The 26195-nt window shown below is 41.3% G+C and overlaps 1 protein-coding gene across 1 annotated transcript in view; it reads left to right on the top strand.

The window, feature by feature from the left end:
* VPS13B (vacuolar protein sorting 13 homolog B) overlaps window positions 1-26195 on the top strand; it is a 1305797-nt gene that overhangs the window by 217748 nt on the left and 1061854 nt on the right. Inside the window, exon 16 of the mRNA XM_089666424.1 lies at window positions 3791-3915. Within this exon, the coding sequence (XP_089522550.1) occupies window positions 3791-3915 (125 nt within the window). The remainder of the gene's footprint in view (window positions 1-3790; window positions 3916-26195) is intronic.

Genomic DNA, 26195 nt, shown 5'->3' with positions numbered 1-26195 from the left:
CAGTGGCCTCCATCTGCAAAACCATTCCTGTTTTGGGGGTTGTCTCATTGTTTCCCATCTAGTGCACCTGTTGTTAATTTTATTAACACCAAAGCATCTGAAACTGATTAACAACCCCCTCTGCTACTTAACTGACCAGATTGATATCCCAGGAGTTTAATTGACTTGATGCTATACTGTGATCCAAGGTTGTTAGCTAGTCCTTCATCAGGGCAGAAACGATTTTGACATTGGAGTTGATTGACTAAAGCAGTATTATTATGTGTTGTTTTCCTTGCTAAATGTGTAAATAATCACATGGTGATTGGAGAAATTCTGATGTAAACATAGGACTAAATATATAAGGATAATGATCTAGCTTTAGAATAAGCTTTAATATGTGGAAGAAATAAAAATAAATGATTTTCTAATATCTAATTTATGATTTATTGAAACATTATTTATTATATATTACTCCTGTATATGTATACTCCTATACATAATAGTACTAGTCATATATTTTTGTTCCCTGTTCATTTTACCAGAGGAGGAATAAAGGAGAAGTCTTCCAGTGGGGGTATTTGTTTTGGTATGGGAATTTCCTCTCACGTTAGTCTCTTGCTTCCTGTTATGTCTCCTGGACAGGAAGCTAGAGGAAATTTCCCCAATGGCCTACAGACAGCAAAAAGAAAAAACACTGGTCTTAACCGTTCCCTATGCTTTCCAAAATTTGAAAAAAAAATGTGCTCATACATCTGCAGAATGTTAGGCAAAAACTGTGGAGGATGTCTCCACCCCATGTGACATCAATGATGTCACATGGGATGGGGTCACTTGGGTGATGTCATTTTTGTGAGTATCGGGACCCTATACCCCATACTCATTCACATGAGGGGGGCAGGATCTGGGGATCCCCCTCTTAAAGGGGGCTTACAGATGCCGATAAGCCCCTGCCCACAGAATCCCACAACCACCAGCCAGTGTTGTGGGGATGAGGCCCTTGTCCCCATCAACATAGGGACACGGTGCTTTGGGGGGGAGCCCACCTGCCCCAAATCACCCCTCCATGTTGAGGGCATGTGGCCTGGTATGGTTCAGGAGGGGGTGAGGGCGCTCGCTCGGCCCTCCCCCTTTCCTGACCTGTTGGGCTGTATGCTCGGATAAGGGTCTGGTATGGATTTTGGAAGGGACCCCCACACCATTTTTTTTAAATTTTGGTGTGGGAGTTCCCTTCAAAATCCATACCAGACCCGAAGGGCTTAGTGTGGATGAGAGGGGAGACCCCACGCCATTTTCTTATTTATTTTTTTTCATTGTCAGCAATTATTTACATTCAGCTGTCAGTGGGGAACCCCGCTGACAGCTGAAATATTAACACTTGGTTGTCACTACTAAAATACTGCATGACTTGATAAAATAACTCATGCGGTATTTTAGTAGCTTTTACTTTTTTCTGACCTCAAGAATGGATTAATTGGTTTTCAGTGCATTCCTATGGGAAACGGCGTTTTGGTTTACAAATTTTTCGCTATACGAAAAGTCCCGCAGAACAAATTAAATTCGTAAACCGAAGTATGCCTGTACTTCCTTTTTACTTGGAGTTTTTCAAAGCGATATATGCCAACCATGAGAGTGGGAGGCATGGAAATTTGGTGAGTGGACACCCGAAAGGGGAATGCTTTTTCTTGATTTGATTTTTGGAATAAATTTATGAACTTTCATTAATTAGTCACTCATTAATTTGTTTATTAACAGCGCCACTGAATCACTTAGGGTTCATTTGTTTATATGATTTATTTCACTCAAGGTGGCAGCAGTTTTTATTTAGGTATATTGTATTATATTTATTTCATTTTGTATAATTTTCATGCATTTAGCACAAAAGTTTTTGTCACATATATTTATTAATTTCACTTTAAAAGGATTGTTTATATTCTGTGTACTAGATAAGATATAACATAGCTTGATTAATATTTATGCCATGTGCCTCTCTCTGTGTATAGTCAGGATATTAGGAATATAAAAGAACACTCTACCGTGTGACCTGCCTCACCTGAAATATACTTACAGGGCTCTTGACCATAAAATGTAGACTTTGATGGCTTAGTGCCTAATTTTTCTTTTTACCAGACTATACTAGATAATGGATCACATATGTCATAAGTGCATTGCATGTGAGCAATTGCTGTATTCTCTTGCATCCTGGGTTGATGTTAGGACGTGTGGCAGACAGAGAACAAGTTGTCTACCCAGAATCCTTTGCTTTCATTCTAAGTAGCTGTAGAGTAAAGTCTTTCAATGCACTCAGAAAACAGTGAACTGCGAAGTGAAGGAAAACATTCTATTTAGAATTTCACATCATGATCCCAAAAATAGTTTTTTTTTTACCTATAAGGGGCAACAAAGAAATATATCCACAGATCATTGCGGTATGTAGTTAAAACATCAAAGACTTTGAATGAAGTCGTCACAAGCAGGCATAAATACTCATATGTAGGAGGGTATGGATTCAATTATGGACCCCAACAGGTCATTCTAGGACAGATGTGCTGAGGAATACTGTATAAGACATCCCCAATGTGATAAATCAACAGCACTTTGCTTGCAGGATGGGAATTTAAAGAGTGAACTTGGCAGAATTGATTTGAATGTCATATATTAGAGGAACACTCCAGCCTGACATGAACATTTGCCATTAGGATAATAAGGATGTGACCCCCCTTCAGTAGCCTAGAAGGAAGGAAATTTCACAGAATGATTGTCCAGAGATTGCAGTCTTGCCAAAGGGAAATTGTGTAAAACTTGTGGAAGGTAGTGGCTACATTAGTTTTTATTTTTTTTGTTTTTTTTTTCCCCAGCTTTAATTGTTTCCATAGCATGACAGTGTTCTGTTCACAAAGCTGATGTGGGCATGTCTTATATAACACTTGAGCTAATGCGCTAACACTGCAGAGTACACGGGATCTTAAAATCTCACTAAATTCCTGGTAGGCTCAACCAGTCTTTTTTTTTTTCTACTTCGCTAACAGCTATAATAAAACACTTTATGGATCAAATTGACCAAAGGAAAGCTAATAAGAGCAGTTTATTGTTCAGTTTTACATACACTTTAAAATAAATCAGTGAAGATGAATGCAGGGGAGGTGGCAATATTGACTTAGCCTTTAAAATTGGAGGTTTTGGGTGGTCATCTTGTCTTTATTACCTAATTTATTCATTGATTTGGAGCAAGTATATGGGTGATGAAACATTTCAGACTTTAGTTGCTGCATGCTTATTCCAGGACAGGGGGCTGAGATGACAAATCTGGAACTTGCAGACATACCTTTTTCCCTATTTCCTTTCTTATTGGTTAACCGTAACCTTGACAAACCACATTCAGATGACACCTAGTATTTCTACCTTCTGTACCAGGACAACATATACAGGGTAAAACCGTGAAACCCCACCACTTTCAGATTCTCTATAAATAGAGCGGCTTGGTTCTGTAGTCCTCAGAGAACAATGTCATTATTGCCAGTCAGCACAAGCAGGGAGCACAGGAAATTGTCAGCTCACAAGATTTCCAGCAAGATCAACAGGCATTTTTTGAACAAACAAACAGATTTAGCAAAACACTTTCGATGGTATATTTAGCAGACCAAAAAGGACCAAATAGGAGAAGTTAGTTGTTCGTTTTTATATCCACTTTGAATATTACAGAGGAATAAAAAGTTGCCTTATCTTAGATCATGCTAGCTTGTGGTAACACACTAAAGCTATGTTGTACAATCAATAAACAGGTATAATATGTGATTGATCTATTTTGCAGGTGTTTGGCTTCCAAGCTGGCCTCACGTTTATTGATAGTAAAGGATCTTACTGCAGCCCAGTCCCAGTTATCCCTGCCTTTAGTACAGCTTTGTATGGAAAACACCTGAGACTGCCACAATACTGGTAAGATTTGTTTGGTGTTTTATTATTCCTCTTCTTAATTTGGGAAAAATAAGTCATTGCTTTTAATGTTAACTTCAACATACTTATTACCATCATTACATTTTTGAAGTTCTATTTAGAATTATGTGTAATTCCTGCCCTGCTGAGGTACTCTCTGCACACCCATCCAATAAAACACTTGACAGGCAGATTTTAGAGACTGCTAGTTTGCTAGGTGCTGAAGATATGCAACTCCTTGTATTTTGTTTCTTCTTCTGTAATTCTAGACAGTTTAAAGTATTTTCTCCCTGATGACTGAATTTTGCTACTTGAACATATAATATAGTTGCAGAACACCAAAATGTGGGCATTATGGAGTGGAGTTCTGTTCATTAACCCCTTTATGAGCGGTGGTAAAAACAAACCTCAACACCCAGACCCAGTTGTGCAATTTAGACATGTATTCATAAAACTGTACATATGATTGCAACTAATTTGTGTATTCAAGTGGGTTATACCTTGTTTTTTTAGGAGAAATTGGGCTTTCATTTGGTGGTAAATTGTAACCGATATCTCCTGATTTTTTTTATTTTTTTTAGCTATATAATTTTGCCACTACCATAATCTATCAACAGAGAACACCCAAAATATATTCTACTCCTGACAATTGCAGCGATACCACCTTTGTGTATGTTAGTTGTTGTTTGTACCCATAGTAGAAACCACAAACAATAGTGTGCATTTTGTTTCTTTTTATTGTGCCTAAACACACTGACACCGATACTAATTTAAAAAATGCTATATTTTTTTTAAATCCTACCTATTCCTGACCCTGATCTTGGACTCTTACCTTGACCCTGACACTCACCTAGATCAAACCTTAATGTAGCTATTTATTTATTTTTACACTATTTTGTTTGTTTGCATCGTTCTCTCCTGCAAGGAGAGAAAGATGCAATATATCTTTTCATTCAGAAGAGAAAGAAAACATTGGGGTGGGCTGTACAGTGATTGATCACTGTGATAGCCCATCAGAGGCTATCACAGTGATCAGGAACCAGGATCTATCACAGTGATCAGGAACCAGGATCTATCACAGGTCCCGATCGTTAATACGAGACCAAGGTCTCTGTGCTGAGAGCTGGCTGGGAACACATTAGCAGTGCCCAGGTTTAAAGCCCACCTCCTGGACACCGCATATATGTGTTAGTGTCTTTCTGGGGTTAAAAGCCCTTTTTAGATAGAGTAGGGAAGAGTAAATACAGTGGCTTGAAAAAGTATTCTTACCCCTTGAAATTTCCCACATTTTGTCATGTTAGAACCAAAAATTTAAATGTATTTTATTGGTATTTTATGTGATAGACCAACACAAAGTGGCACATAATTGTGAAGTGGAAGGAAAATGATAAATTGTTTTCAAATTTTTTTTACAAATATCTGAAAAGTGTGGTGTGTATTTGTATTCAGCCCCCTTTACTCTGATACCCCTAACTAAAATCTAGTGGAAACAATTGCCTTCAAAAGTCACCTAATTAGTAAATAGAGTCCACCTGTGTGTAATTTAATCTCAGTATAAATACAGCTGTTCTGTGAAGCACTCAGAGGTTTGTTAGAGAACATTAGTGAACAAACTGTATCATGAAGGCCAAGAAACACACCAGACAGGTCAGGGATAAAGTTGTGGAGAAGTTTAAGCAGGGTTAGGTTATAAAAAAAATATCCCAAGCTTTGAACATCCCACGGAGCACTGTTCAATCCATCATCCGAAAATGGAAAGAGTATGGTACAACTGCAAACATACCAAGACATGGCCGTTCACCTAAACTGACAGGACAGGCAAGGAGAGCATTAATCCGAGAAGCAGCCAAGACTCCCATGGTATCTCTGAAAGAGCTGCAGAGATCCACAGCTCAGGTGAGAGAATCTGTCCACAGGACTACTATTAGTCGTGCACTCCACAAATCTGGCCTTTATGGAAGAGTGGTAGGAAGAAAGCCATTGTTGAAAGAAAGCCATAAGAAGTCCCGTTTGCAGTTTGCAAGAAGCCATGTTGGCCTAAAAGCAAAACGCTATGTGTGGCGGAAAACTGACACTGCACATAACCCTGAAAACACCATCCCCACCGTGAAACATGGAGGTGGCAGCATCATGTTGTGGGGATGCTTTTCTTCAGCAGGGACAGGGAAGCTGATCAGAGTTGATGGGAAGATGGATGGAGCCAAACACAGGGCAATCTTAGAAGAAACCCCACAAGAGTCTGCAAAAGACTTGAAACTGGGGCAGAGATTCACCTTCCAGCTGGACTAAAACCCTAAACATACAGCCAGAGCTACAATGGAATGGTTTAGATCAAAGCATATTCATGTGTTAGTGGCCCAATCAATATCCAGACCTAAAGTCATCTGAGAATCTGTGGCAAGACTTCAAAATTGCTGTTCACAGATGCTCTCCATCCAATCTGACCTAGCTTGAGCTTTTTGCAAAGAAGAATGGGCAAAAAGTTCACTCTCTAGATGTGCAAATCTGGTAGAGACATACCTAAAAAGGCTTGCAGCTGCAATTGCAGCGAAAGTTGGTCCTACAAAGTATTGACTCGGGGGCTGAATACAAATGCACGCCACACTTTTCAGATATTTATTTGTAAAAAATGTTGAAAACCATTTATCATTTTCCTTCCACTTCACAATTTTTTGCCACTTTGTGTTGGTCTATCACATAATATCCGAATAAAATACATTTACGTTTTTGGTTGTGACATGACAAAATGTGGAAAATGTCAAGGGATATGAATACTTTTTCAAGGCACTGTAGTTGTCAAGTTTTTTTCATTTCTGACTGTGATCACCCTGGAGAGATTTCCCCTCACTTCCTGTCACTGTGACACCTAAAGAATTTGTGGATGAGGTTGTCACCAGGACAGGGAGGCAAGGACAACAATAAAACATTGTCCGTTTTTCTAACCATTCCTTATTCAACTAAAAATAACTTGTATACCCACTGGGTATTACTTTACTTCCTGTCCTTGTGCTGTCTCAACCTGAAATTAGGAGGGGGGGGGGGGTCCTTAATGAAGTCACTGGGAAAGGAAAGCAGGGAATACATTTTCTACATTTTCAGAAGTTTAACCCTTCTTCTTGATCCAAAAAAATGCTTTTGTTTTTGCTTGTCTTCCTATAGAAGCAATTAAAGGCACGAATATGGCAATTAAAGGAAAGAAACTCTAGCTCTTCCCTGTTCTATCTAAAAGAAAATGAAATGTTGGAATTTAATTGTACAGTCAAGTGAAAATTAAAAATATAGCCTTGCATTGTATTGGTATACCTCTGAAGGTTCAAGAGGGAGCCCAAGCTCTGACTTTGGAGCTCAATTCAGTATATACATAATGCTGTGATTCTGAGTTCTGCTCTAGTAGATACTGTATCTAAAGGAACATAGTTCAGTCTATACTAATAGTTTACTACTTTGTCAATTAGCACAGGTTCACTTTAAACCCTAAGTTTAGGTAATTAAAAATAAATAACAATCGGCACAAGTGACGGTACTTACATTTCATGAGAAGTGTTCCTAATTTCCCTTCTCCCTTACTGTTTGTAATTTTCCGTTGTTTTATCCCCACCCCTAGTACTAAACCCTTTTTGGAAAACACGGGAGTGCATCGGTTTTGTTTTAGTGATGACTTAAGGAATGTCTTATATCGGGTCTCCACACTGGCTTTAACTTTGACAATCAGACTTCTAAATCTGGTACAAACTGCTGTACCAGTTTGAGAGTGGGGCCATAGTAGATGCCTGTTTTTTTCTACCACTGTCACCCTATAGGCCAGTTCATATTTATTTAGCTCATTTCATCTTCAAGTGTGTACTGAGGACAATATTTTTTATTGTCTTGTTACCCAGTGAACACTCCAAGATTGTGCTGTTCGCAACAGCACTACGAAAACATATCTGTAAAATTGTTATATTTACATATTTCCTCTATCATGCTGATGCAAGCCTTTAAATAAAGAATTCAGAAAAAAGATGCATCCCTGATTTGAAAAGTGCTGAATGGATGGTCGGATGAATGAACTCCATTGAATGAATGGATCCATCCAATGAACCTCCTCCATTCATAGAGCACTTTCACCCATGAAAAATAGATTATGGCTTCTTTGAAAAGAGGTGGGGTGTGGAAAGGGCGAGCTTTGTCAGCACTGGTAAAGAGTTCCTGTGACAGGTCCAGTGCTTGTATCAACACCTGCAGCACCAGAAGATTACACTTGTGGGGATATAAGGGGAGGTGCAGAAGACTTCATATTTCAACTAAGAGAGCTGGCACCAGTACAAATGTACACTTCTCCATAAATGTAAGTACTGCCCCTTGTGCAGATTATAAAAAAAAAAAAAAAAACTTACCTAAACTTGGGCTATAGGATTGAGTATACATTTAGTATGGAAGTATTGGACTGCTTCACTATACATATGAAGGGATGGTACGTACAGGCGTTTGTCAGGCTTTGGTGTAGCCCAAAATAAAGAGCTTCACTCTAAGCAAAAGGAAAAGTTGAATTCCCCTGCTCCTCGGAAATAGGGGTGTTGGCATTCATCCAGCAGTGACAGAATCTGTAAACCTGGAGAAACATTGCACTCTCAACCTGACCAGAGTGTCGGAAGGGCGTTAGTCTATGACTAAAGCCTAGTAGGCTGGGCGAAATGCGTCAGAGGGTGTAGTTTGCAGTGCAGCGCTGGCTGAGGCTGTCCAACACCACTTCAGCAGGGTTGGGAATGTGGCGTTCCCCATGTTTACAGGCTTTGGTGTGGCACCTATTTGTTACAATGTCCCAAAACCACCCAAGTTACATTGATGACGCATCAACCATTACAGGTGATTTACAACATGAGCAGGTCCTTTTTTTTTTTTTGTTTTGGTTATTTTATCTATAATTTCCCTTCATCGTTGTGCAGTAACATAATCTGCATGTGAGAGAAACTACACTTGGTACAATCCATCCACACGTCTTCTGTCTGTTTGCCACAAGAGATCTCCTCACCATATTTTGTATCTGTCAGCAATGCTGACACCTTCACTGTAAACCTAAACAGCACAGCGCACCTCTCTGTTATGTAAACTCTACAATAGCAACGCAAGAGTAATAAAGTAGAAAAATAAATGAGTGCAACAGCAGTCTGCTTAAATGAAGTGTAGTTTGAAGTGAATAAAACTCCAGATGAAACACATCAAATAGCACTTGAACTAAATCGAAGTCAGCGTGAGCGCTGAGAGCTTCATTGAAGTCATGCAGTGAGTGAGAATTAGTCTGCTAGAATAACCTGGTAATGCCATTAAACTCTGAGTCACTTTTCAGAATTATACCACCTGCTTTATTTGCCGTTTCAGATTTTACATCCCTCCCTCTAACAGTACACACATGATGCTACATATGTTTTTCCTTTTTCTTTAAAAGTTGTGGTGGGGGGGAGGGCAAGTGAGCTTGCAACGCAGGCTGATGTCGTTTTTTAAAAACTTTTTTTCTTTTATTATAAAAAAAAGACATTTTATGAACTGTTATGGAATCCCTCAGGTGGTATGTTTTGAGTTAACAGCGAAAATCCCAACTTTATTTCTGACATAAATCAGCTTTGGAGCATTCAGATTGTGCGGCAAAGTCCTGCACACATTCTGAATTAAGCAGTTGCGATGCTGTGGTCCACAATTCATTTCTCATTATTAACTTGCACAAAGTAAACGTGACATTTTCGTAAACAGACCCATGTGAAAATATTTTGTCTCCCTGTACTTCGCGTAGATTTGTTTTCATATGGGGAGAGAGATTTTATGTTTGTTGTTGAATGGCCCTGGCATCTGTGTTTTATGGTTTATTGCATTCAAATGTTTGTGATTTTGAATATTTTAGTACTCTGATTTATATACCCCTCCGACTTGGGGATTAGTTTTCAATGCATTGGTGTGACTAGCATATAACTAAATATGCCCTTTCGTTTACTAAAAGATATGAGGCACTTTTTAGTAAAGTGATGCCAGTAGGCCTAAATTGGAGTAATGACATCTGGGTAAGTGCCATTTCTTTATTTAAAATACAGTGAAAAAACTCCTGCACCTACTATGAGCTAAAAATAAAATATACGTGTTTATTAGTGACTGCCACTACGTGTGCTGCTGCTAACATCAATTGTGTTCCCACAATGCAATATAAATATTAGTAGTGTATAATGTAGTGCTGCTGGCAGGAAATTGTGAAAGCATAAAACATCAATCCATCAAAAACTAAACAACCATAGTGCATAAACGCATAACAAAGTGCTTGATAATAAAAATATAAGTAAATAATTATATAAAGTTCATTCAATTCCAGAAATTGTGTGAACCGACACCACAAAATATAGATCCATGCTTCACATGAATTTCATACATTATAGTGCCGCCTCAGTGCTCTCAAAACTCTCACCTCCAATGCGTATTATACTGCTTGTTTACTGAATTATCTCCATTGTTGGCCTCTATCTCCTCCAGCCACTAGGGACTACCCACTCCTCCTCTTCTTTAGTAGATGTTAGGGTAGCTTTAAGGATTCCACCGTTTAGGATGGTAATCGTTACCTCGCCCCAAAAGAAAATACACCTCATATAGAGTAGTAAGTAAATAAAACTTCCAACATTTATTAAAATATTGCACTTACATTCAAGATAAAACAACTCACTTTTAAGAATAGAGGATTGCGGCATGTACTTCCTTATTTCTGAGTCACATGACGCAACACGTCAGGTGTAAGCAGAAGCAGATGACTTCATCAGCAGCGCTACATTATATGCTATTTCTTTATTGTTCACTAGGGAAAACAGAGATAATTCTGAGAGATGGTTAAACTGCTACCTACAGGAGATTGGACATTACCAACAAAACTAATAGCCAGGTATAACCCCTTCCACTCCCATCATGCTCCTTTTTTTTCTAATGTCTTAAGAGAATTGGCTTCTTCTCTCCTTGAAAGAAGCAATACCTTTTCTGCAAAGCTGCTTCTACTTCTGTCAAGATCCTTCATTTACTGCAGAGCCAGATAAGCTCATTTATGTAGTTTTCCAGGTCTACTGGTCCTCGGCATACCTGTGGAGGCTGTATCTGGACCCAGCCATTCTGAAGATGTAGGGCTGGTCTGTAATGTGACCTAGAATGCTTTGCAGGTCTAGGACCACATTACACCCACTAGTTAAGCCCTGACCCTGAAGACTCCTTAGGTAGTATGCCCACCAGAGAAGGCAAAGACTGTCTGGATGCGTCATGTTCCCCTTGATCCTGCCTGGCACTCTCCAGCTTGTCTGTGTTGTGGGGCCGCAGGGTGTCTTCCCCACCACTGCTTTGGTAAGTTAGGAGCTTTGCCCTTTAAGGGAGCCTGGTGGTAGTATTGCTTTGGGTACTCCAACAAAGGTTGACACCAGAACTCCAATACTTTTATGATCGCAGGCTAAGGGGGGGGGGGGGGGAACAGGGCCCTGCACCATTTTTTAATTTGTCAACTGATGCCCACTTTTCTAAAACTGTGTGGGCCATTTTTAAATTGGCACCCAGCACCTACTATGCAAAGTCTGTAAGGGCCCCCTTGTGTCACCCACATTGTGCATGCATACACCACCTTCTCAGCTGCCTTGTCCTCTCCTATGCTGATTCACCACCACAGTCTTTGCAGGATGATTATCCATGGGCTCCATGCTGCTGTAAAGTGACAAGGTTACAGATGGCTAGATATCTTCTGCTCCTGCCTTTGGTCTGTAAGTAACCCTTTTGGGGCCTGCACATTTGCCTGTGGCAGTATGGCACATCGTAGGCTGAAAGGCAGAGGTCCTGCGATGCTCCCAATTCGCTATCGACTCTGGGTCAGCTTTTAGGGTCCTTGTTAATGAGCCTAACACCATTAACCTTGACAGTTGTAATCTGTTACAGTACTCCTACTCCTTTGGAGTCTTCCCTAACTCCGTTAAGTGTGACCCCCTCCTCTGCATTGTCCAGGCAGGAATTTTAGGAGAGCTGGGCAAATGCCTTGATTGCATGGGGTGCAAAGATGACCATAGAATGGTCATTTCATTTATTTTGTTCAGCTATGGGGCCAAATGAAAAAAGGTACAGATTCCACCATACACATGGGTGGATAGAGGAATCCCATCACCAGGACATTGTATTCTAACAGTGGGACTCTTCCATAAAAAGCATACTAAAGTTAACTTTGATACATAACAACACAACTTATTACTAATTTTTTTAATAAAATATAAAAGATGAGTTTGTGACGAGTAAATAGATGCCCAACATGTCATACTTTAAGATTGTGCACACCTGTCTTTACAGGTTATCAGTTAATCGTGAATAATGGCTCTAAAATGATTGCTCTCACTCCAATGTTCACGGCGATATGCAACAAATTTATTTATTTTTTTTGTAGGTGCACCTGCTGTATGTGCTTATGTTCTTCTATCACACGGGGGGGGGGGGGGGGGGCAATATCCTCCTAGGTGGTAGCATTTGTTGTGATATATCCTGTTTACCGTGACATACTGTATGTGCCTGTGGGGACCTTTTGTGTTAGGAGAATTGAAAGAGACATTCATTGTACCTGCATTAATTTGACAAATTCTTGAGGTGGGCAAATGTCACTGCAGGGACTACCAAGGCAGTATTGAGAGAAATGCTTTGCAAATGTTTAACTGTTCTTCACTGTGAGCTGGCTGCTAGTCTGTGGCATGTCTTTACCTTTTTTGCCTCATATCATCTCCTATCTTGGTTTACCTATGGAAATCCCTTTTACAGGTTACTGCTGTGCTTTTGTTATATTTAACATTTTTTACTGTAATGTGATTAGGATTTAGGATAGGGGGAAGCACAAGGTTATTGACACAATGAAATTGTTTGGGTTTTTCAGTTTTACGTTGTTTAGGGCAGGATTAGCAATCCTATTTTTTTGTCTCTGTGCCCGACCTTCAGTTATCACAAAGGCAGAAAGTGATGGAAAATCCATATTTTTATAATTCAACCAGAACAAGATGTTAGAGTAAATCTGATGGTGTCTAAGAGGACAATTCCATTAACTTTGTAGAGGTTTCTTTTCAATTCATGTTGCATCTTTTGCCAAATGCTTTTTTTTCGGAACTCAGATATCTGTCACATAAGTTGCCTTGAAATAAAGCATATCCAATGTTCTGCTAGATACTGTTTTCTACATTTTTCTATCAGTGTCGCCGGATACTACCTGTAGAAGTTTTTTTCTGGTGATGTGGGAGTTAGGAGCAGCAGCTGCAACTGTGAAGGCCTAGTGCCATTGGCACTTCTCTTCTGTCCCTTTGTGCATTCACAAAACTCCTAGTATTCTCCTGGTCCTGGACTGCAATGCACTGCAAATGGACAAGCAAGAATCTGTCATTCATCCAACCCTCCTCAATGCACAGAATGCCTTGCATTCTGAGAAGTTTTCTAGAAGCCTTGTCAATGGACAAGGGGGACTGCTGTTAACCCCAGTAGCACTATTGCTGTGGGGAGTATCTGATGTCACTGTTGAGTGGATTGTTGCAGTATCCAACACAATACAGGATACATTTTTTTTTTTAAGTAACTTATGTGAAGTTCCAATTTAAAGAGTGACTACACTTTTTAGAGAAAAAGACAATCTTCTCTATTTGATCAATGTACATTGCAAGGGTTTTAACAAACTTTGTTGCAGATTCCTACCTGTTTCTGCTCTGAAGGAATAGTTCTTTGACTATGTCAATGTGCATTCAGTCTGAATGGGAGTGACTTTTTCATTATTGATCAGCTGATGCAATTTCAGAGTTCTAATAAGGAAGGTTGCAGTGTTTGCATCTCTTAAAAAGTAATTAATCATTTGTAAGTATCTCACCAAAATGGCATTTTTTTGCAGGGTATGCCTAAAATCTAACTTTAATCTTGCAGACTTCTGGGAATCTCTGTGAGTCAATCACACAAGCAAGAACTTACTTTTCTGGGAAAGCTCTGTACACCAGTTGTGTACAGAAGGCCACCAGGGTGCCATATTGCATTGAATTTTACAGAAAATTGCAGCGGCTGCAGATTGAATAGGAAAGATAATTGTTAATACAATTAGAATATGGCTTGTGTAGCAATTGTATATGCTGTATTTTTTAACTTGCTGTAATTTTTTATTTAGTAGAAGTGGAGTTACTCTTAAAGGATGTAGGTTTTGACTCCCCTATTGATTGGATGATCTTGATGTATGTACACACTATATTGCCAAAGTATGCCTTTACACGCACATGAAATTTAATGGCATCCCAGTCATAGTCCATAGGGCTCAATATTGAGTTGGCCCACCCTTTGCAGCTATAACAGCTTCAACTCTTTTGGGAAGGCTGTCCACAAGGTTTAGGAGTGTGTCTATGGGAATTGTCACGATCGCGGTGTCAGACCCCAGACCTTCTCACCAAACTCGTGACCGAAGGACTAGCCGATCTAAAACCTCTATGTCACGTGCGTAACAGTGCCACACCCAGCTGCACCCTGCACAACGATTTTCCAGCTAATTGGACCACAATTGATGTACCGACAGCCTGAGCGATTGTTACTGGATCAGGTTAATTACGCAATTAACCCTTCACACTGCCACCACCTCCTTTTTGTACAGAGAAAGAGGAAACTCGGCGATATCCACATTAACACTATAATGGTTGAGGTAATCGTCTGTGTAACATGGTCACAGCAGGCTGGTTATACAGAGGGTTAAACAAATGCAGTAGCGTTCTCTTTAGAGGCAGGAATTCGTAAATTTCAATACAGAGCTATAGAAACAGTTCAACACTTTCAGAAGGAAAGATTATTACTAAAAGGTCAAACGGGTGCAATAAAAATATTTACAGAAAAAGGTGTAACTAAGATATATATATATATATATATATAAATATACAGAGACTAACAGCACAGCAAAGAGATATCAGAGAGAGGTGAAAGGGTTAAGGTACTTGCCAAAGTCCTGGGTTAGCAGATCCAAGTTTCAGAGCGAAAGGGCATGGGTCTTCCCAGGTGGTACTGATGTTAAAATGGGATACTTCTTCATACTTAACTTTCTTAGGCCTGACAGCCCATTTTGTTGTTCCCCAGCAGGGGGTGTCTCTGAAGTCAAGGACCAATACCCCGTTTAGGGTGTGGAGGTCTGGGCGTAGCCCTAAACTAGAACCAAAATCTCTCCTAAGTCATATTTTGGCCCATAACTTTCCATCTGCACAAGTGACATTCCACCTGTGGGTAGATTATTATGCAGACACGTCTGAGGATTGATTGGATATGAATTATGAAATTATACACTGAACAGTTCATGAGATCTATTTTTCAACTGTATTCGAGAAAAGGTGAGTGACCCATCAAATTGTTTGTATTCTTTTAGCCAATCTGACAATATTTCTGGTTTTTATGTAAATCTCTCGTATTCCAAGATATGAGACATAGGGAAAAAATGGATTTTGAAAAGTGTTTATCTGATTCGTACTTTGTTGGAATGCCTTGAACTCCTGGGAAAGCTCCGTTATCTTTTTAGGAGGTGTTAAATGGCACAGGTCGCTTAGACAGCCAGGCACCTTGCTCAGAGAGGTGTTTTATAGCTCTGGGCTCCCTGCCGTGCTCTAGCCTGCCTGTGACCCTTCCAACACACATATGTCCCTGTGGATTAACAGAGAGGAAAGGGGGAAAAATGAGGGACAACATGGAGATTCTTAACAAAATGGAGGACTGCGTCAGTCTCTGGTGCGCACGTTTGCGACAGGAATGTTTGACCATCCTTCCAGAAGCACATTTGTGAGGTCAGACACTGATGTCAGGTGAGAAGGCCTGGCTCGCAGTCTCCGCTCTAATTCATCCAAAAGGTGTTCTGTGGGGTTGAGGTGCAGGCCAGAGAAGTTCCTCCACCCCAGACTCGCTCATCCATGTCTTTATGGACCTTGCTTTGTGCACTGGTGCACAGTTATGTTGGAACAGGAAGGGGCCATCCCCAAACTGTTCCCACAAAGTTGGGAGTATGAAATTGTCCAAAATGTCTTGGTATGCTAACACCTTAAGAGTTCCCTTCCTTGGAACTAAGGGGCCAAGCCCAACCCCTGATGAACAACTCCACACCATAATCCCCCCTCCATCAAACTTTACACTTGCCACAATGCAGTCAGGCAAGTACCATTCTCCTGGCAACCGCCAAACCCAGACACATACATCGGATTGCCAGACAGAGAAGCATGATTCGTCACTCCAGAGAACACGTCTCCACTGCTCTAGAGTTCAGTGGTGGCGTGCTTTACACCACTGCGTCCGACGATTTGCATTGCACTTGGTGATGTAAGGCTTGGATGCCGCTGCTCAGCCATGGAAACCCATTCCATGAAGCTCTCTACGCACTGTTGTTGTGCTAATCTGAAAGCTACATGAAATTTGGAGGTCTTTAGCTATTGACTCTGTAGACAGTTGGTGACTTCTGTGCGCTTCAGCATGTGCTGACCCCACTCTTTCATTTTACGTGGCCTACCACTTCGTGGCTGAGTTGCTGCTGTTCCCAATTGCTTCCACTTTGTTACTTAGACTTGGTTGAACATAAATCGTCTCTGTGCAGCAATTATTATTATACAGGATTTATATAGCGCCAACAGTTTGCTCAGCACTTTACAATATAACAGGAGACAATACAGCAACAATGCAGTTTAATACAAGAGGGTTAGGAGGGCCCTGCTTCTTGGAGCTTACAATCAAATACCAAGAGAACGCTTACAAAATAGTGACTCGTTGGTATAGGACCCCGTCGGTCCTTGCGGAACTGTCAACAATGTGATTGCTGTTGGAGACGTGGTTTGTCTGCGGGTACTCTCTTGCATATCTTTTGGAATGTCCTAAACTTTATACCTTTTACCAACCTGTGCTCCACCTTATTCAAAAATATACAGACATTTCCCTGCAAGATAATCCTGCTGCGATTTTGCTCAATCTTACCTCCTTATTGCAGAGGCGGTATCACAAATCTTTACAAACACACGTGTTGAATGCAGCACGGGCCTGCATTCCTAGCTTATGGAAACAACAATCCCCCCCCAAAAAAGTTGCCCAATGGATTGCAAGGGTGAATGATATAGTACAACTGGAGGACATGACCTCAGAGCTGCGAGACAAGACTGAGGAACAGAAGACCAGGTGGTTCTATTGGAATATCTCTGATGAATATATGCAATATGTGTGAACAACGTAATCTCCCTCTGCTCTCTAAATGGATGGATGTAGAGATGCACCTCCGCTCAGTTCCTCAGAGGTAACCCCCCCCTTTTTTCTTTTTCTCTCTTCTTACTCTTACTTCTTCTTACTATTTTCTTTTTCCCTTCCTTCTCTCTGTCTTATAATAATTAAATTTTTTGGGATATGCTCAGACCCTGTTTTCTATGGACATATTTGACTCAAATGCACTGCTACATATTGCATACAGAAAGGGTTTCTCCTTTTATATTTCTGTATGTATGTATATTTATATCTATGCACAGTAGGTTAATATCCATATATCTTTTTTCTTGTCCTCAATGTACCTTACAAAGCTTTGGAACTTATGTTGGACATGTGTATGGAGTCGATACATTTCTTATCTGTTGCAATCCTTTAAATAAAGAATTAAAAAAAAAAGACTTAGACTGTTAGGGAATATTGGCATCGTGAACACAACACAGAAATGGGAGTTCTTAAAAAAAGAATGTATGTGAACACACTGCAAAATATATTCCCATAGGCAACAAGTTTAAAAGGCTAAAAATCAAACCTATGTGGCTTACGGCCAAAGTTTAAAAAAGCTATAAATAATAAGAAAAGAGTTTTTATAAAATATAAAAATGAAGGAACGCTATCATCTTTTAAACACTACAAAGAATATAACAGAATATGTAAAAAGGAAATCAAGGCTGCAAAAATTTAAAACGGAACAACAGATTGCAAAAGATAGCAGGACAAACCCCCCAAAATTCTTCAAATATATTAATAGTAAAAAGTCGTGTCTGAGCATGTAGGCCCTTTACAGAATAATCTAGAGTAGGTGACTGGGACAAAGACAAGGCAAATTTATTAAATGCCTTCAGCTCTGTGTATACAAAGGAGCATGGGAGAGCTCTTGACCATAATGGGCATGGTAATGGCACAGCCCCAGATGATCCACATTGGCTCATAAATGATATGATCCAGAAATATTTAGACAGAATAAAGGTGAATAAAGCACCTGGATTGGATAGCATACACCCACAGGTCCTTAAAGAATTGAGCTCTGTCATTTCAAAGCCATTGTTTCAAATTTTAGGGACTCTTTAATGACTGGCATAGTACCACTGGATTGGCGTAAGGCCAATGTGGTGCCTATATTTAATATTTATTTAGTTTAATCGCTTATTTATTATTTAGTTTAATCGCTTTCCTGCCGCTCTAGCAGATATACTGCTACAGGGTGGCAGGGGTGCGCAAAATCATATATATATATATATACACACACGTGATTTCGCATTTCCGGGTAGGAGGCGTGCACGAGCCCTACCCACGCCGCCATTTGCGCCTGCAACTGTCAATCACTGGGTCCCGACCGGTGATTACCCACTGGCTCCCAGTGATTACCAAGCATCTCCGACGGGGAGGAGGACTGTTTTGTTTACTAACAGACCTCCTCCCTGTCAGCTTGGGCACACTGCTCTGGATGGCTGTGAACAGCACAGCCATCCAGAGCAGTGTGATTACAGTGAAGCACACAGACATCACCCCCCCACAGTAAAACACTCCCTGTACACAGTTAACCCTTTGATCACTCCTTATGTTAACCTCTTCCTGCCTAGTGCCATTAGTACAGTGCCAGTGACACCAAGTCAGTTCCCTCCAGTGTCCGAATGCCCGACACAGTCCCGCCGATCGCCGTCATTACTAGTAAAAAAAAAAAAAAATAAATTCTATTATCTATGCCACTATTTGTAAACGCTATAACTTTCACATAAACCAATTAATTTAAACATATTGGGATTTTATTTTAGGAAAGACATGTAGCAGAATACATTTTGGCCTAAATTTATGACGAAATTTGTGTTTTGTGATTTTTTTTTTTTTTTTTTTTTTTTTACTGAACATGTTTAATAGCAAAAAGTCAAAAATATTGTTTTTTTTCTCAAAATTGTTAGTCTTTTTGTTTACCACCGAATGAAAGCTCAATTTGTGGGAAAAAAGACGTAAATTTCACTTGTGTGCAGCGTTGCATGACCGGGCAATTGTCAGTTACGCAGCACCGCAACGCAAAAAAAAGATACTGGAGAGTTCAATAAAAGACCACATAGATGAGTTCTTGCTTGAAAAAAATATTTTAAGCAACAGACAGCATGGATTCATGAAAGACAGAAGTTGGCAAACAAATCTAATTTTTGTTTATGAGGAGATGAGCAAAACCTTGGACAGAGGGGTGGCGGTGGACGTGATATACTTGGATTTTGCAAAAGCGTTTGACACAGTTCCCCACACACGGCTAATGTGTAAGGTAAAGACTACAGGATTGGAAAACCTGAGTATGTAAATGGATAGAAAACTGGCTAAAAGACCGAATTCAGAGAGTAGTGGTTAATGATTCATACTCTGAATGGTCTAGGGTTGTCAGTGGTGTACCCCAAGGTTCAGTGTTGGGACCCATACTTTTTAATATATTTAAAAACGATATAGGGTCTGGGAGTAAAAATACCGTTTCAGTCTTTGCAGATGACACCAAGCTGTGCAGTGGAATAACGTCCTTACAGGATGTCTTCAACTTACAAACTGACCTCAATGCACTGTTTAATTGGGCAACTATGTGGCAAATTTATTTCAGGTACTTATATAGCGCCATCAATTTACGTAGCGCTTTACATATATATTGTACATTCACACCAGTCCCTAACCCTCAAGGGGTGTACAATATAAGGTCCCTAACTCACATTCATACATACACATACTAGGGCCAATTTAAACAGGAGCCAATTGACCTCCCAGCATGTCTTTGGAGTGTGTGAGGAAACCCGCACAGGCAGAAAAAACTTCAGGCAGGTGGTGCCATGGTTGGGATTCGAACTGACGGGAGCACAGGGGAATCAATGGTGGAGAAGGATCTTGGAGTTCTGGTAGATCACAAGCTTAATAATGGCATATAATGCTAAGCTGTGGTTTCTAAAGTCAGCAAAATCCTCTCTTGTATTAAAAGAGGTATAGACTCCAGAGAGAGAGCGATCATATTACCCCGGTACAAATCATTAATAATACCTCATCTGGAATATGCAGTTCAATTTTGGGCACCAATTCACAAAAAAGAATATTGGGGAACTGGAGAAAGTGCAGAGAAGGGCAACCAAACTGATAAGAGGCATGGAGGAGCTCAGCTATGAGAAAAGATTAAAGGAATTGAATTTATTCTCTCTTGAGAAGAGGAAATTAAGGGGGGATATGATCAACATGTATAAATACATCATTGGTTCATATAGTGAACTCGGTGTAGAGCTATTCACCCTGAGGTCATCACAGAGGACAAGGGGGCACTCTTTAGGTCTGGAAGAAAAGAGATTTAATCTCCAAATACGGAAAGGTTTCTTCACAGTGAGAGCTGTGAAAATGTGGAATAGACTCCCTCAAGAGTTGTTTCTTGACAGCTCAGTAGATTGCTTTAAAAAAAAGGCCTGAATTCTTTCCTAGATACAGAGAATATAACTGGATATTAATATTTCTAGGTAAAGGTGATCCAGGCAATATCCAATTTCCTCTCGGGGGATCTGAAAGGATTTTTTGCCTTCCTCTGGATTAACTGTGGGTATAGGATTATAACTTTTTTTTTTTTAATGAATAAACTAGATGGACTTTTGTCTTTTTTTTTTTTCGGCCAGATGTAATACCACTAACAGTTGACCATGGAATATTTAGTTGCAAGTAAATTCCACGGATGGACTGATAGCAACCTATCATGGTACCATGCTGGAATTCACTGAGCTCCTGAGAGCGACCATTTCTTTCACAAATGTTTGTAGAAACAGTCTGCATGCCTAGGTGCTTGATTTTATACACCTGTGGCCATGGAGGTGATTGGAACACATGAATCCAATGATTTGGAGGGGTGTCCCAATACTTTTGGCAATATTATTATTATAAGTACTTCTATAGCGCCATTAATTTACACAGCGCTTTGCATATATATTGTACATTCACATCAGTCCCTAACCCTCAAGGGGCGTACAATAAAGAAGCCAAGGAAAGTTTGATTTTATTTCCATCATTTACACTTTCAAAATAACAGAAAACAAAAAAATGGCGTCTGCAAAAGTTTGGGCACCCTGCAGAATTTATAGCATGCACTGCCCCCTTTGCCAAGCTGAGACCTGCCAGTGTCATGGATTGTTCTCAATCATCGTCTGGGAAGACCAGGTGATGTCAATCTCAAAGGTTTTAAATGCCCAGACTCATCTGACCTTGCCCCAACAATCAGCACCATGGGTTCTTCTAAGCAGTTGTCTAGAAAACTGAATCTGAAAATAGTTGACGCTCACAAAGCTGCAGAAGGCTATAAGAAGATAGCAAAGCGTTTTCAGATGTCAATATCCTCTGTTCGGAATGTAATTAAGGAATTGCAGTCATCAGGAACAGTAGACGTTAAAGCAAGATCTGGAAGACCAAGAAAAATATCAGACAGAACAGCTCGCAGGATTGTGAGAAAAACAATTCAAAACCCACGTTTGACTGCGCGATCCCTCCAGAAAGATCTGGCAGACACTGGAGTTGTGGTACACTATTCCACTATAAAGAGATACTTGTACAAATATGGTCTTCATGGAAGAGTCATCAGAAGAAAACCTCTTCTACGTCCTCACCACAAAAATCATCGTTTGAACTTTGCAAATGAACATATAGACAAGCCTGATGCATTTTGGAAACAAGTTCTGTGGACCGATGAGGTTAAAATTTAACTTTTTGGCCGGAATGAGCAAAGGTACATTTGGAGAAGAAGGGGCACAGAATTTAACGAAAAGAACCTCTGTCCAACTGTTAAGCATGGGGTTGGATCAATCATGCTTTGGGGTTGTGTTGCAGCAAGTGGCACAGGGAACATCTCACGAGTAGAAGAAAAAATGGATTCAATAAAATTTCAGCAAATTTTGTATGGTAACTTGATGCCATCTGTGAAAAAGCTGAAGTTAAAGAGAGGATGGCTTCTACAAATGGATAATGATCCTAAACACACCTCGAAATCCACGGGGGATTACATCAAGAGGCGTAAACTGAAGGTTTTGCCATGGCCTTCACAATCTCCTGACCTCAACATAATTGAAAGTCTATGGATAGACCTTAAAAGAGCAGTGCGTGACAGACAGCCCAGAAATCTGGAAAACTGGAAGACTTTTGTAAGGAAGAATGGGCAAAGATACCTCAAACAAGAATTGAAAGACTCTTGGCTGGCTACAAAAAGCGTTTACAAGCTGTGATACTTGCCAAAGGGGGCAGTACAAGATATTAACTCTGCAGGGTGCCCAAACTTTTGCAGACGCCATTTTTTTGTTTTCTGTTATTTTGAAAGTGTAAATGATGGAAATAAAATCTAACTTTTGTTGACATATTATAAGAATGTCCAATCTGTAATTTGATGCCTTTTGGAGATTTTTCCATCTTTCCTTGGCTTCTTTATGCACATTAATACAAATTTTTAGGTGGGGTGCTCAAACTTTCGATCCCCACTGTATATGTATATATATATATATATATATATATATAGTATTTCACAGGAGTGAGTACACCCCTCACATTTTTGTAAATATTTTATTAAATTTTTTCATGTGACAACACTGAAGAAATTACACTTTGCTACAATGTAAAGTAGTGAGTGTACAGCTTGTATAACAGTGTAAATTTGCTGTCCCCTCAAAATAACTCAACATACTACCATTAATGTCTAAACCGCTGGCAACAAAAGTGAGTATACCCGTAAGTGAAATTTTTAAAATGGGGCCCAAAGTGTCAATTTTTTGTGTGGCCAACATTATTTTCCAGCACAGCCTTAACCCTCTTGAGCATGGAGTTCACCAGAGCTTCAGAGGTTGCCTCTGGAGTCCTCTTCCACTCCTCCACAACGACATCACGGAGCTGGTGGATGTTAGAGACCTTGCGCTCCTCCATCTTCCGTTTGAGGATGCCCCACAGATGCTCAATAGGGATCATGCTCTGCTTCAGTATGTCACAGTACATGTTGGCATTCATGATTCCCTCAATGAACTGTTGTTCCCCAGTGCCAGCAGCACTCATGCAGCCCCAGACCATAACACTCCCACCACCATGCTTGATTGTAGGCAACACACACTTGTCTTTGTGCTCATCACCTGGTTGCCACCACACATGCTTGACACCATCTGAACCAAATAAGTTTATCTTGGTGTCATCAGACCACAGGACATGGTTCCAGTAATCCATGTCCTTAGTTGGCTTGTTTTCAGCAAACTGTTTGCAGGCTTTCTTGTGCATCATCTTTAGAAGAGGCTTCCTTCTGGGACGACAGCCATGCAGATCAATTTGATGCAGTGTGCAGCATATGGTCTGAGCACTGACAGGCTGACCCCCCACCCCTTCAACCTCTGCAGCAATGCTGGCAGCATTCGTACGTCTATTTCCCAAAGACAACCTCTGGATATGACACTGAGCACGTGCACTCAACTGCTTTGGTCAACCATAACGAGGCCTGTTCTGAGTGGAACCTGGCCTGTTAAACCGCTGTATGGTCTAGGCCACCGTGCTGCAGCTCAGTTTCAGGGTCTATGCAATCTTCTTATAGCCTAGACTAGGGTTGGGCAACTGTGGCCCTCCAGCTGTTGGTGAACTACAAGTCCCATCATGCCTCTGCCTTTGGGAGTCATGCTTGTAACTGTCAGTTTTGCAATGCCTCATGGGACTTGTAGTTCTACAACAGCTGGAGGGCCACAGTTGCCCACCCCTGGCCTAGACCATCTTTATGTAGAGAAACAATTTTTTTTTCAGATTCTCAGAGTTCTTTGCCATGAGTTGCCATGTTGATCTTCCAGTGACCAGTTTGAGAGAGTGAGAGCAATAACACCAAATTTGACATACCTGCTCCCCATTCACACCTGAGACCTTGTAACACTAATGAGTCACATGACACCAGGGAGGGGAAATGGCTAATTGAGTCCAATTTTGACATTTTCACTTAGGGGTGTACTCACTTTTGTTGCCAGCAATTTAGACATTAATGGCTGTGTGTTTAGTTATTTTGAGGGGACAGAAAATTTACACTGTTATACAAGCTGTACACGCAGGCTCGAGAGCTGAGCAATCTCGCGATCACTCAATTTTCAGGCTTAGAAGTAGCAAAGGACAGCTTGCAGTGATGGATCAATGCTGCAGCAGGCAGGTAAAACTGGTTGAATGAAAAAAATTATCCAATTTCCTCATTCACACATTGGATTATTATTATTATACAGTATTTATATAGCGCCAAAGGGTATGCTCAGCGCTGTACAGTAGCAAGGGGGACATAACATGAGACAAGACAGTAACAATACACTACACGAGGGGTTCGAGGGCCCTGCTCTTTCGAGCTTACAGTCTAGGAGGGAGGGGAACGTGGCACAGGAGGAGATGGTTGTGGGGGATGGAGTGGTGGGTGGAGTGGAGGAGGTTAGTTGTTAGGTGAGGTTGGGGTAGGCTTCCCTGACGAGGAGGGTTTTCAGGGTGCGCCTGAAGGTGAGGAGGGTAGGTGACAGTCTGATGGATTGGGGTAGGGAGTTCCAGAGGATGGGGAAAGTCCCGGAGAAGTCCTGCAATCGGGCGTGGGAGGAGGAGACCAGGGAGCTAGAGAGCAGGAGGTCCTGTGAGGAGCGGAGGGCACGGGTAGGGTAGTATCTGGGTATCAGGTCAGTTATGTAGTTCGGGGCGGCATTGTGAATGGCCTTGTAGGTCTGGGTTAGCAGCTTGAACTTGATGCGTTGGGCAATCGGGAGCCAATGAAGGGATTGGCAGAGGGGGGAGGCAGATGTGGAGCGCTTGGTGAGGTGGATGAGTCTGGCCGCTGAGTTTAGGATCGACTGGAGTGGGGATAGCGTTCGTTTGGGTAGGCCAGTGAGAAGGGAGTTGCAATAGTCCAGGCGTGAGATGATGAGGGAGTGTACGAGTTGTTTGGTGGTGTCTGGGGTGAAAAATGTGCGTATCTTGGAGATGTTGCGGAGGTGGAGCCTGCAAGATCTAGATAGTAGTTGGATGTGGGGTAGGAAGGAGAGGTGGGAGTCCAGGGTGACACTCAGGACTTTGGCGTGTGGGGTGGGAGAGATGGTGGCGTTGTTAGTAGTGATGGAGAGGATGGGGGGGGCACGGGGTGGGGGGAAGACCAGGAGCTCGGTTTTGGATAGGTTAAGTTTGAGGAAATGGAGCGACATCCAGTCTGATATGTCGTTTAGGAGGTGGGCGTTGCGGGCAGAGAGTGAGGGGGTGAGGTGGGGGGTGGAGAGGTAAATTTGGGTGTCGTCAGCATAGAGGTGGTAATTGAAGCCGTGGGAGTGAATAAGTTTGCCAAGGGAGGAGGTATAGATGGAGAAGAGGAGGGGCCTGAGGACAGAGCCTTGGGGGACCCCGACAGAGAGGGGGAGGGAGGGGGTAGGTGGCAGTGTTGTAGGTGATGCTGAAGGAGCGTTGGGAAAGGTAGGAGGCGAACCAGGAGAGAGCAGCATTCTTGATGCCAAGGGATTGCAGTTTGGAAAGGAGGAGAGGGTGGTCAACAATGTCGAAGGCCGCGGAGAGGTCGAGGAGCAGGAGGATAGAATAGTGGCCATTGGCTTTGGCAGTTAGCAGGTCATTGGTGATTTTAAGTAGGGCGGTTTTGGTGGAGTGCAGTGGGCGGAAGCCAGACTGTAGGGGGTCAAGGAGGTTGTTATCAGTGAGGTGGGCGCTTAGGCGATTGTAGACCAGGCGCTCAAGGAGCTTGGAAGTGAAGGGCAACAAGGAGATGGGTCTAAGGTTGTTAAGGTTAGTGGGGTCAAGGGAGGGTTTTTTGAGTATGGGGGTGATATGTGCGTGCTTACATTGCATGCTGATGGGAGAATCCCTACTGTTGAGCTATTGTAATATGACAGCAGGGAGCCTTCCATGCTGTCAGAATAGAATGATCAGTGTTGTCGGCTATACCTGGCAGCGCTGATTGTTCAGGAGAAACCATGGGCTGATTGTACATAAGTCAGTCTATAGATTTACTTGTGTACAGCCAGCCTGTTCATACATGGATCCAAATTCGTCCGGTTCCTGCTGAA

The sequence above is a fragment of the Staurois parvus genome, unplaced genomic scaffold, assembly GCF_062004578.1.
Source record: "Staurois parvus isolate SC_StPar_1 unplaced genomic scaffold, SC_StPar_1.0 ptg000052l, whole genome shotgun sequence".
NCBI classification, from domain to species: domain Eukaryota; kingdom Metazoa; phylum Chordata; class Amphibia; order Anura; family Ranidae; genus Staurois; species Staurois parvus.
This window is presented reverse-complemented; position numbering and strand designations above follow the sequence as displayed.